General features: G+C 37.2%; 1 protein-coding gene across 7 annotated transcripts in view; it reads right to left on the bottom strand.

Moving 5' to 3' along the window:
- Window positions 1–13,072, bottom strand: part of OSBPL6 (oxysterol binding protein like 6) — a 93,679-nt gene that overhangs the window by 44,474 nt on the left and 36,133 nt on the right. For all 7 annotated transcript variants that reach the window (XR_011097637.1, XM_068685822.1, XM_068685825.1 and 4 more), the window contains exon 2: window positions 8,634–8,871. Coding sequence is in view for 6 of the 7 variants with exons in the window: in XM_068685822.1 (XP_068541923.1) it covers window positions 8,634–8,777 (144 nt within the window). In the remaining variant the exon portion in view is untranslated. The remainder of the gene's footprint in view (window positions 1–8,633; window positions 8,872–13,072) is intronic.

Genomic DNA, 13,072 nt, shown 5'->3' with positions numbered 1-13,072 from the left:
AAGCAGAGAAAAGCTGTCATTGTATCTGCAATCAGCTGGAGTGACAGTGAGCTTGGGATGACTACCAAGTTGCAGCCTAAGTCTTTAATGATAACTTTCTTCTTTCTCATTTTAGATTTTGACAGGCTTATCTCAAAACAGAGCAAACAGATAAACTGACAATATCTGACTGAGAGTATTTAAATGTTTGCTGATGATAGAAAGTGATATTATGACTATTGAAGAATCACAATTCAAAGGATTGAGATTTTTCTAAATCGTTCCAGGCTAGCAATTCTTTTTATTAATGCTAATATAGTAAAAGAAAATGAACGAAAATAAATCACACGCATACAAGAAAATTTCCTTGCTCTGTTAATTTGTTAACTAATACAAGCATTCTAGACATGGTAAATGGCCTTCTTTAGAAAATATAAGCAGTTTCATTCTAATAAATGATTACAATCAAATTTAAGTTAACACAAATTAAAGGATGAAGTTGGATGCTCACCTAAAATTGTGTGTAGGTTCAGAAAAAGAAAGCCCTTTCTTCCTGGGGCTCTTTCACATCCTACTGTAAGCTACCCACTTAGACTCTTTCAATATAATCTAAGCTTTCATATACACAGCAGAATAATATGAGGTGTTACTGGGAAAAAAAAAATAATATATATATATATATATATATATATATATAAAGAAAGAAAAGAAATTAAAACAGGATATTTGATATTTTTTTTATTTTATCTAAAATCTTTTTCTACTGAGAAAAAAAAAGTTTCAATTTAACAGCTTTATTTTCAAGGCCAGTATTTAGTAAAAACAGTAAAGCTACTTCCTGTTCTGACACCTCTCTAAGGCACACATTTATTCTGCTCAATACATTTGTATGTCTTCAACATGGATCCTCCCTGTCTTGCACAAATGTCTTCAAAACGGAAGCCTTCATATCATGCCTGCCATTGCTCCCATCTTCTTTCCACTTTTGTGTCTTTGCCGTCCACTGAGGAAATGAAAAAAATCATGCCTCCTTTTCTTTCCAAAAAACCGTAAGTCACTTCGAAAGTGTTGCACTTCCCTCCTCAGAATTCCTGTATGAGTGTACATGCACGCATCAATCCTCAAAAGCCCATTTGGGACTGAGTTAGAAAACGAGTGCATATTACAGTAATCTCAATTCGTGTCTTAAGACACTGGAATCGTATGACTTTTTAAAAATTTCTTATTCATGTATTGAAGTCCAAACCAACCATTTAAATTATGTTCTCAAGAAGAAGGAAGACATTCCCATATAGGTGGATGCATGGCAGAGGGGAAAAAATGGCACAGGAGGAAAGCAGGAGTGACCGTGTTCTAAAAATACCACTTTAAATTATCTATCTTAATTTGCATGGGTAATTAAGCTTTTATGTGAGCAATTTCCTGGGTTTTGTAACAGAAGATAGCTACATAGACCATGTCTAATTGAAATGACAGTTTAAAAAAGGGAAATCTCTCTTCATAGCAGACCTGTGAACCTCAGCGTCCCCCTTGTAGTGTCTGAAGCATTCCTAGAGCCAAGATAACTCCGACTGCCACATTTGCAAGGCTCAGACATGCACACAGCCCCGTGGGACAGCACTGCATGCACACTATCGCTGTCATGGATCAGACCCATTCTGCTGCTCAGCCTGCTTCCCACACTGTGCCAGAGTGCCTTCTAGACCAGCCGAGGCTGTCTTTCCTTCACTGCTCCAGCCCCTTTTATTTCTTCAGCGGCTTTAACACAAAATCTTTCTTAGAAACGGGCATCATCTCTCCACTATTAATTGCCAGGATTATACTCTGGGAGATCTACAAATCTCTACAGGTATTACCTAGTGCAGGAGCACTCGTGATCCAAATATCTGCTGACTGGAGAGGGCCTACCCAGTGCACGTGAACATGGACAAACATCTTCTGGCTGACATAAATCTGTCCTGCAAATTCTAGGCAGAAATAAAGGCACGAAGTGAGGATTTCTGGGTATGTGGTGCTGCCAATCTGTGCCAGCAGTCCTTGCCCTTGGGACGCCCAGTGCTGAAGCCAAATTTCCTCATGCTTTCACTGCACCCATCAGCATATGTTCTGGGGGATGCTTGCCTAACCTCCAGGGTCCATTTGCATCAGTTCAGTCTGAGTCTTATTTACACAAGTTCCTATTCCTGTCTCACACTCACAGTCCAAAGAGCTTCACTCTGGAAGTTCAGACTTTCTTCTGAAGGTCTGATTATAACACTCATAGACACTTACTTGTGGATTAAGTTCACTTTTAATCACTGAAATGATAAACAAGAAATCTAGCAGGCCTGAGAGTTATGACTTCCTTTAAGACAAGTGCTATGGCATTGAACATTCAGAGATGTCCTACAGCTTCCTGAAATTACTCTATTCATCATTTTGGGCATTTTCTCAGACACTGAAATAAAAGCCACTACCTTCTGAACATTTTCAGACTGTATTAAATGCAGAGGATTATCAAGACTTGTAGAGTAGCAGTAGTTAGCTGACTTAATGAATAATTGTGTGTTTTTGTTACCAATTTTGCCACTTCATTCTTTGGCTCCCTCAGAAGATTTGCTTGCTCCAGTGAGTTACTGCCATTTAAAGTATTTATTTAACACTTCCTGCTCTAATGCTGCTTCATCTGTATTATCTGAAGAGAGTTAATTAGGAAAGAGAGGGCAAAAGAGAATTACATCACTGCAACAACAGTACTTGGCATTTAGCAGCATCTCCAGTTTGAAGCTCTCACAGAGATTAGCAATTATTATTGAAATAATTCTCACAAACCATTGAGAAGTAAAAAGGCTCATAAAAGTCTACACTTTGTTACAGTGCAAGGCTGGGAATAAAGCTCCCTGTTCTCACATCTTAACTACTAGACAACCATCCATACTTGCCTTTCTTTCAAGACTTTTAAAGTCACAAAGAGATAAGAGCATATGAAATTTCCATCAGGAATTTTTTCACAGATGTCATACCAGGTTGTCAGCAGTGAGCAAGAGTATAGGTTTCTATAGGTTTCTACTCAATTAAAGAATAAAGAAGGAATATGCCCTCAGACTTCCTCATGGAATATATTATGTTATACTGTGTTGCAGCCTTGTATGAGCAACATTTTCTGAGGCACACTGAACAGATAGGCAGGCACAGTAAAAAGGCCCATCAACTATATTGTCATCATTTATGAGGCAGAAATCTATAACAGAGCGTCAAAAATGTCCTTGATAATGTGCCTGTGATCATAACTGGTCATAAGAAGAAAGTTGAGTTTGAAGTAACTCATCAACATACTAAAGACAAAAAAAATAAATTACACAAGTATGAACACTCCTTTCACTAACTTTCCTGTCCTTCCACCAACTCTAGTGTCCAATTACTTCAAGTGCCTCAGGAAAAGTACCAAAAATGCTAAATGAAACAGGACAATGAAAAGAGAGAGACTTTTTCAAATGACAAGTTTCCAGCAACCAAGATGGACCGGTGTACACGATGCGCCTCACCCTGCCACTCTAACATACCAAGAAAAATTGCTAGTAGCTGAAATCTCCATTAAAAATAAATATACTTAAAAGAAACTTTATATATATATATATATATATATATATATATATATATATATAAAATCACATACCAGTGACTCACAGAATCTGTTTCAGATAGGTGATTCATAAGTATCATCTTGATTACAGTGGCCTTCAGCTAAATTACATGATACATGAACCATTGCAAACTTCTGTCACAACAGCTCTTTATCCAATTGTACATCTACAACTGGCAAGCTCGCTCTTCTTCCACACCTACACCAAGGGGCTACAAAAAGAACTGCTTCAACATTTTAACTTCAATTTCCATGTTCTGGCTCCCTCCTCCTTTCTCCTTAGCAGAACATTCAGGAGCCAGTTAAGTACATGAGAGCATCAGCTACACTGCAGCTCAGTGAAACTAGTTCTGTGTTTCTACTAAGCTTCCTTTCCATGAAAACTACATCTAGACATAATAGAAACTTTCCCTCCAAAACCTTGATGGCATTTTTCTTTCCCAAGAGTCTTCCCTTCAGAACTTTCCTTTTACTCTTCTCAACATTAGCCAAACAGAGGAAGCTGGAATTGACATAGAGTCTATGGTACTCTCCTTTCATGTACATCTCTTATCATTATGTTTTCTCATTAGTTGATGAAACAGACAACAAGTCACCTCTGTATTTCCTTTTCTCCTTCTAATCTACGTTTGTCCCATCTAATCAGCATTTTATGCTAGCAACTGACTTTTATTACATGCTTAACATAGTGCCCAGCAGTGACATGCCTAGATTTATACTGTATTCCTATATCCAAATAACAATTATTAGTCCTTTTTTTTCCCACACACATTTTTCTTGGTATACATGCATTTTTCTTGGTATACATTTCACCTCCAGATTCGCCTATTGCAATAGCTTTTTTATAGTCTTCCAGTTACTCTATAAACTAAGGTTTGGTTAAGGGTTCTGCACACAAATTACTCTATCCTTCCATCATCATTAAAGCCTTTATTCCTATAAAATGGGGATATTTGCCTTAGGAAAAACTGTTTTCAGAAGACTACTTTGTCAACTAAAATACAGTGGCTACAAAAAGCTAACATTTCCCAGCACAGACCTCCAGGCAAGTCTTGACTTTGGAATCACGCTCTCTTCCTTCATTTCAAAGCCAGGTTAACATCTTCAGTCCAAACTCAGCCCTTTCTCCATCCCTTGAGTACACCCTCTTCTCCTATTAGTCATTATTACTCTTACAGAAAGATAAAAAAAAAATACATTAAAATCTAAAAAGCAGACAATTGCTGCTCTAGGAAATCTATTCTCTTTTTCCTTCAAAGACCCTTCTGTCTTTCAGTCTTCACATATGGCTGAAAGACAATATTCATTTGCAATATGAAAGCACTGCCAGCAGAAAGGTGACCATACAAGACTTAATGCAATAGGACTAAAAGCTATTCTACTTTTGTGTTTTCTGTGTGGAAAAAGAAACAAGGTTTTGTTGAAACAGCAATCTGACAGAGAGAAACAGAAAGATAAAGAGATAATAGATAATCATATCTCCTCCCTAAAGGACCAAAAAGAAAACTGAGACATTAGAAGAGAAATCCTCACATGTAAAATAGCAGACACTGCTAAATCTACTTTATATCATGTATTAGCTAACCTTTACAAGTGGTCAGAAAAGTCAAACTCTTGTCTTTGTTCACAATTTCATTATTATTACTCTCCTCCTGTATTACTCCCTCTTTGTTCTGTGACTGCAGGCTTAATAGCCTGGGGTCAGGCCCCAATTTACGAAACTGCACAACATTAACCCTATAACCTACATGCTTCTTTCTGCCTTCTCAGCACATTGTTACTTCTTGTGCATTGCCGTGAATATATAACATATTACAGTCCACAGCATTACTTGCATGCTCAGTCAATAACTATAATATAGAATATTTATAAAGAGCTTACAATCATCTGATTGAATGCACAGCATATGATTTATGACATTCAACTGTACTTTCTAAAAACAGCACTAGTTTTCCTCCAATTTGTTAAGTGAAACAGTATGACTAGCCTTTTCAGAGTTTCACAAGGAATGGAGAACAAGAACCTCCCCTTCCAGCATGGCCCATAAAAAAGGTTGTTATAATTGCAGTTTTTACATTCAGTTTTGTAAGGGGACTCAGTTTTGCTCAGGAGCTTCTGTAGTCCTGACACTTGAAATGACAGGAGCTCTATGTTCTGCAACAGCTCCACTGAAGGAAAACCTGCTGCTGCTACTTGTCTCTGCAGTACTCCCATCAACACAGCACAACTGTCCTGCAGAGCTGCTCAGCTCAGAGGTTAACAACATGGGTTAGGCCTGGGCCTGTCCAATCAGCCTAATTAATCAAGATTTCAGTGAGAACAAATGATGCTAAAGTTCCTACGATGATAAAAATCTGAAACAATTTTTTTTTGGTCTATTACTGGCTCCAGTACACTCTGTTCATTTATCAATTACTTTAGTCATGGAGGCTGCAAATTGGCAATGTCAAAGCTTCTGCTGACTGTTAATTCTCTTAGGTGATATATATTGCACAAATAAGAAAGCTACATTAAAATGCCAGCATTATATACAGCACAACATTTTCCACTCTCTCTGAGATGATTTATCATAGTCATTCTGCCTCCTGCACTGTAATTTATTGGGAAACTGTTCCATAATTGCTGGTATGACTTTGACAAGAATTATATGATGAGAAGATTTCAGTCATTAACCATCTAGAAATATCAAGTGTTATCCTCACATATGACAATGAAAGCTACATGGACACTTTACCTAGTCATATCACTTCCCATATCCATAAAGATTACCCCTTCAGGGAGGGTGCTTTTCTCCCAGCTCGTATGAAGAGTTCAAGGAGACAGTAAGACAGAATTTTCAAGCCTTCTCAGAGCAAAAACCAAGAGCCCCCAAAAGAAAATCCTCCACAACCTCAACTATCACTATGTTTTGGGGAAATCCTATAAAAAGCAAAACATATACAAATAGTGCCATAAGTGAGGAAAGAAATCAGACATATAAACATTACAGCAGATGGCCCAAAGAAGCCAAATTATTTGCTGCATCTAAGAATATGCACAAAGAAAACATTCATATGTTTACTTCCTTAGGTATAGTACCATTGCATCTCATGCTGTATTGCTCGCTGTAGTTTATTCTCCTGGGTATTTGTCTGCCTGTGACACCAAGGTAAAAAAATGAATGCCTTGCTGTAGCCTTTCCAGTCCACATCTACTTGCTAAGCATCATCAGACATTACTAGGTCCAAGGTAGCTCCAGATGCACCATCACATCATCAACCTCTTCAAGATTATTTTAAAATTATGCTTTATGTTTCAGTGACCAAATACAGACTTAAAGCTAAGCATCAATTTTATTACAATGATGGCTATACCTTACACTACCCCATTGCCATGGTAACAAATACAGTAGCCACTAGATTTATGGTAAAATGTATTCCCAAAAGGTAATTTTTTTCGTTCTCTCTTGCATGATCCTACCAAACTACATAATAACAAAGAATATTCAGAGGATATGCTCTTAGCTGAGCTCAGCAGCTCAGTCACAAGTCCTGCATTCATTTTCTTTGGGTTTAATAAAATACACTGACACTACTTCAAACAAAACTGGATTTCAAACAGAACTACTGAAAAATTAAGAGGAACTAGGTGCTAAGACTTAACTGAGTACAGCTATCCCAAGTTCTGTACAACAGAAAAGCGGAAGTATTTATTATCTCTGAGGAAACCATTTCTGCCTTCATTGAAAGGCAACAGAAATTATTTTAAAAATTCCAGGCACATTTCTTGCCTGTTACTGAACACACATCAAAATTCTCTTGATTGTTTAACATTTTTTACATACCTTATGGTGAGACTATTTACATTCAAAGCCATAAATGTTATAGTTTTCATCAAAATTTTTACAAGTCAAGTCAGGTAAGAAAAAAAACTATTAGCAACTGAGGAAAAAGCATCCCAGCTGGAATACAAGTTGCTGGAAAACATTCCTAAGCTATTGCCATTCAAGTAAATGTATACCGCATAAACACTAATTTAAGTTCTTTTCCTGCCTCTTCTTCTTGTCAAACTGAAAAGAAGTCAGTATGGCATGAATAATAATATTTTCACATTATCTAAAATTATTAAGTTGTAAGATTCTTACATATAACAATTCTCTTTGGACAGAATTCTTTTTTTTTTTTAATTGTTAAATTAGCTCAGAATCTGATTTAGTGTTGAAGGTTTCCATAGATCCAATCTTCAAAGTATGTTTTTGGTCTAATTAGATTTTCAGTATAAAACATTGCATTTGTAACAACTTATCTGAAATCTGATAGTAGATCTGATGCTTCCGAAGGGCTCCCACTGATGCTGGAGCCAGACTATACAGCCAGCTCTCAAAAAACAAATAAACAAAAACACATGAATGTGTAGATTGTTTTGAGACAAAATAATAGAGCCCTTATCTGAGGGGGATCCTGGAGAAAAGGTGTGATACATCCACATAAACAAGAGCTTCTTGATAATGGAAGTCTAACATAATTAGACCAGCACTGCATGATGTGGGGGCAACTGGTGTAAACTTGTAGTAAACCAAGTATTCAAAATGTTACGTGCTTCCATAAAGGATTAACAATGAAACATTTAAATGGAATTGAATTTTGCTGTGGAAATACAATACTTCTCTGTAGTTAGATTAACAAAAAGAGATACTCATGTAGGAGGAAAAACAGTTTGAAGCAACTGTAGGCTCATGCTGCCAAAGAACCCACTTCCCAAAAAATGTTAGAGCTCATCTCCTACTTGTCCACATGATTATATCCTTCCTGCTACAGTACTACAATTAGTGGTCATGTTGCTTCTGAATCTTTCTTCCAAACCCTGTGGGAAGTGGGGGAAAAACAAACAAACAAACAAACAAACAAACACAAAAGCAATGGTTCTTGGCTGTAGTGATAACATCCAGTGCTGTGAGGAAGAGAATTTGGAGCCAGCAACAACAAACTGCCACTCTACAGGAATAAATGAATCCTTTCACCAGATGTTACAAACATTTAGATCTTTTCCTTACCTGCCTCCTATCCCTCTGAGATGATGACGAAGAGGAGGCACTTCTATGTGATGGAGTGGATGTTTTGTGAGCAGGAGATATACTCTTCTCCTCCGAACTCATCTTTGCAGCAAACTTGTAGTAATGGTCTTGTGCTCTTATCATTCATGTACAAAAAAGCAAGGGATACTCTTCTGCATCCTTCTGATTCACAGTTTACGGAGGGACGAAAAAGAGTTCAAACTCAGCTGAACTGCACCTTAATAATAATAAAAAAAAAAAAAATGTGAAAGAGTGAACGAAGACACCTTTGCTCCAAAATAGCTCTGCAGAAAAGAAATCTGTTGACAGTCATTATTTATTCCAACAGATCTTCTGATTTTTTACTTCCTTTCCTAACATTACTCAACACAAACACAAATGCATTGCTCTGCATTCTCACAGAAGACAAAAGTGATGTTGTGTTATTAAAAAAAAAAAAAAAAAAAAAAAAAAAAACATGGAAAGGCTTAGGAAATTCACAGCAATTCTCATGCAAAGTTTACAATCCATGACTGGGGATCAATATCTCAATCTTGCATGTTACCATAAAACTATCAAAAAACTCCTTAGTAGCTGCACCAGAGGAGATGGATATTCATAAAGGAACTGCAGCCTGTGGGGAACCCACACCAGGGTGGGGAAAAGCATGAGGAGGAAGGAGTGGCAGGGAACTGTTCTGTACTGACCGTAACCCACCACCCACTGCCACATCCTGTAAACGCATTGATTTAAATTGGTTTAATTTGGTCTTCGATTTCTCTCTACCCAGATCTATTTTATTTAGCAATAAATTAAATTGATTTTCTCCAAGTTGAGACTGCTTTGTCTGCAACAGTAATTGGTATGCAATCTCCCTGCCTTAATCTCACCCCAGGTACTTTCCCATCCTATCTTCTCCTCCCATGCCACCAAGAAGCTGGGTGGGCACCTGGCTGCTGGCAAGGGCTAAGCTACCACAGCCACGTAGGCCATTCTCTCTCCTGCTTACTCAGCCCCTGCAGTGTGCCTTACCTCTTTACAACTTTTCTCTCACTGAATCCTCTTCACCCAAATCTTGAGTTTTGATCCAAGAACGGAAACTTAGATACATGTAGCAGCACAGAGGATATTTACGTTGAATATAAACACTACTACACATTTGTCATCAGTACACTGCCACAGTTCAGGAACAGAGTTACGGTTCTCTGACCTTAACAGATAACTTCAGACTTGCTTCAGCTGATAGATTCTGTGTCTATTCTTCTACTAGCCTTGGATAAAACAGTTCTCTGAATGATGTCCTTTGCTTGAAACTATTATCCACCTCCTCCACCTCTCCCTAATTTTGAGCTGGCCTTCCCTTTGCTATGCATTCCTCCCTCCTGTCTGAGCTATCTTCTGCACTATGCTCAGCTACTCTGAAGCCTCGAAAGCCTAAACAAAACAAAACAAAAAACACCCCACCACAAGCAAAAAAACACCTCCAGAGCTATTGCAATTCTTCTTGTTTTGCCACTCCTGTTTAAAGACATTTGCATTTGGTTAAAGACAAGATATACATGATGGCATTACTGTGAATCTTGCATTTTTATAACACATTGTATACAGCAAGAAAAATACTTAACTTTTTTTAAACATCCAGCACCAAGTCAAATCAACTTTTCCTGAGAAAATACATCTCACTAAGAAGTACTGAACTTGTTCTTTCATCATAGGAATGAGCAGGAGAAAGCTGACATTTGTCTCTAAGGAATAAATGAACAGCATCTGGGAGGGCATTAACCAGCAGTGCTGTTTTTGAAAGAAAAAAGCCGCACAACACAGTTGTTTTAGAACTTCAGAGAGAAAACATAATGAAGTTGCATTCTGAGAGGCTTTTCCTTCCAGCCTAGCATACCAGGGACTGCTGATCTAGCTTAACAGCATTTTCATATCCTACAAATGCATCAGGCGAACTTCAGCCAAAGATGTGAACTGACAACAATGTCTCAAGACCTATGCAAATTTTCCTACAAATAATGACTCAAATTACAAAAATTAGAAATAGCAGAACACTGAAATAGTAATCTCAGTTCACAAAGATGTGCAAAACAGTTGAGTTATGAAATAGCTGCCAGGACAAATTTTCAGTAACTTCCAGCCATGAAATCACTGAAAAATTGTTAGCAGAGCAGCCTTTGGGCAAATGAAAATCAAGTGCTTTTTAAAACATCTGATCTTCACTCATTTGACTCATGTGGAAAAATTTATGTTTAGCATTGGCACAGGAGGACAGTGATCTGGCACTTCAAGTTTTTTAAGGCTTTCCGGAACCATAGGTGCTGTTGTAAGAATCAAACACAAAGCCAGCAAGAGGTTCCTCAGGAGGAACAGTTCACTGAGTCTGTTCTCACCGGGTTGGCAATTCTGTGAAGTATCTGCTTTTTCTTTTGAATAATATTAAAACCAAATAAAACAGTCACACCTGAGCCAAATTCCCCAGTGTTTCTGGGGTTTTTCCCAAGTCTGAAGCTTTCCAAAAACTTACTTAAAGCACACTAATTTGTCAATAGAAGGCTCTCAAAAAGGGCATACAAAACAAAATCTTACCCTTCACGCTACAAGAAGCAAACTGCTTCTTGCCCTATTTAACAGCAGCAAGAACTTCAGTACAAAATTGCAATTACTTATATGTAGAAATTTCTGATAGAAGAACAGTTCATGGTTAAAACTTAAAAAACACAAGATATTTGAGAAAATGAGCACTGTAAACACAACAAAAATATTAACATAAACTAGCAAGAGCTAGCATTGAGCTTTTTGTTATTGCTCTTGCACATTAAGTTTGGATTCTGTTTCTCTACATTGCTAAGAGCTTATCTTCCAATTCTGGCTTAAAATTTGGGTAATACATCTTTTTTAGAGCATGTTAGAAGGAATAAATGTAGTGAAACTGATGTTAAGAGGCGCCACTCTCTCTGTAACAAAGATTGAAGCAAACAATTATAAATCTAATTTTTTGGCCAACCAATTCAATTTACCAAAATGAAACCAATGCTTTTGAGGCATTTTTCATGCACTTTTTTTCCAACTGTCACTGGCAATTTTGCTATTGGCTTCAGTGGGAACAGAAGGAAGCCACACACTGTTTTAGAGTGTTTCTACACTACTTCTAGAAAATACAAGAAAATCTAAGACAAACATTCAAAAACTGTGATGTTGGGATCGTGAGTGGGGAAATATTATTATTCTAGTAATTGTGACAAAGACCAAACTGTCTGATTCATTGTAGGAGGTCAGTTTTACCATCTCTATACCACAGGAAGTCATCTAAAACCTAGAATTATTTTCAGTGATTTCAGTTGGGCAATTCAAACAGAACAGCATTACCCTTCAGAAATCAGGGTGACAGAATTGGCCACTGGATACTAATTGCTTCTTATCCAATTATCATTGACCTGTAGGCTGCGGTTTGCACCACTACAGCTAAATCCCTCATGAACTGCTACAATCCACCATCAGTTTAGGACCATCACTTGATTCAGATGTGACTGGCTCACTTCAAAGCTACTTTGCCATGAGGTCCCAGGGTGGGAAATACATTAATTACTTACAAAGAGAAACAGACCTCCTGGAACATGTTAAACAGACACTGCACTGAGATTTTGGTCATCACAAGTGACAGTCACCTAGGTGGGAGTTCTGTCATCACCTTTTTATTTGGCATCTCAACTATTTTGAATGTAAATCATCATTTGTTATTTAGCAATGATTGAAAAAAAATACCCATTCTTCAGTACATTCTTTTCTCAATCATTTACTTATTTTCTAGGTAAAGCAATGGATATAGAAAGGTAAAATGCCCTGTCCAAAGGCCAAGAGAGCAGGCGAACCTTGTAACCAGAACATGCAGTGAAGTGTTATAATTCCAATGCATAAATAAAAATAACATGTGCCATGACTGTAATATCCTCCACATAAGCCAAAACATCTGATGCTATTCATAAAGGAGTACACAATGACTGTATGGAAACAACAATAAGAAATTATTCACGGAATATACTTAAGATTATTGATTATACACTGAGTTATCAAGAAATTGTTTCTTCTTTCTTTTTATTCTGTTTAACCGCTGAACACTTAATACACTTAATTCTTACTGTTCACTCCTACTATGCTTGTTTTCAAGCTACCCTTTGAATTCAGCTTTTTTTTTTCCAGTAATGTTTTTGTGTTTGATCTCAATTGTTACAGCTCTTCCAAGTCTGAAAAAAAAGGAGGTAGAAACATAGAGATTCCCTTATTCTACCTTTACTTCCAAAATATTTTAATACACAATAACTTTTTTCCATTTCCTTTTGGTTTATGGGGTTTTTGCCTTTTTTTTCTGGTGTCTTAAGTACTAAACAGGTCTTAAAAATAAAGTGATTATTCATTTTCTTTCCATCCACAAAGGGTTG

The sequence above is a fragment of the Anas acuta genome, chromosome 6, assembly GCF_963932015.1.
Source record: "Anas acuta chromosome 6, bAnaAcu1.1, whole genome shotgun sequence".
Lineage (NCBI taxonomy): Eukaryota > Metazoa > Chordata > Aves > Anseriformes > Anatidae > Anas > Anas acuta.
The sequence above is the reverse complement of the archived record's forward strand: the minus strand, read 5'-3'. Positions and strand labels throughout refer to the sequence as shown.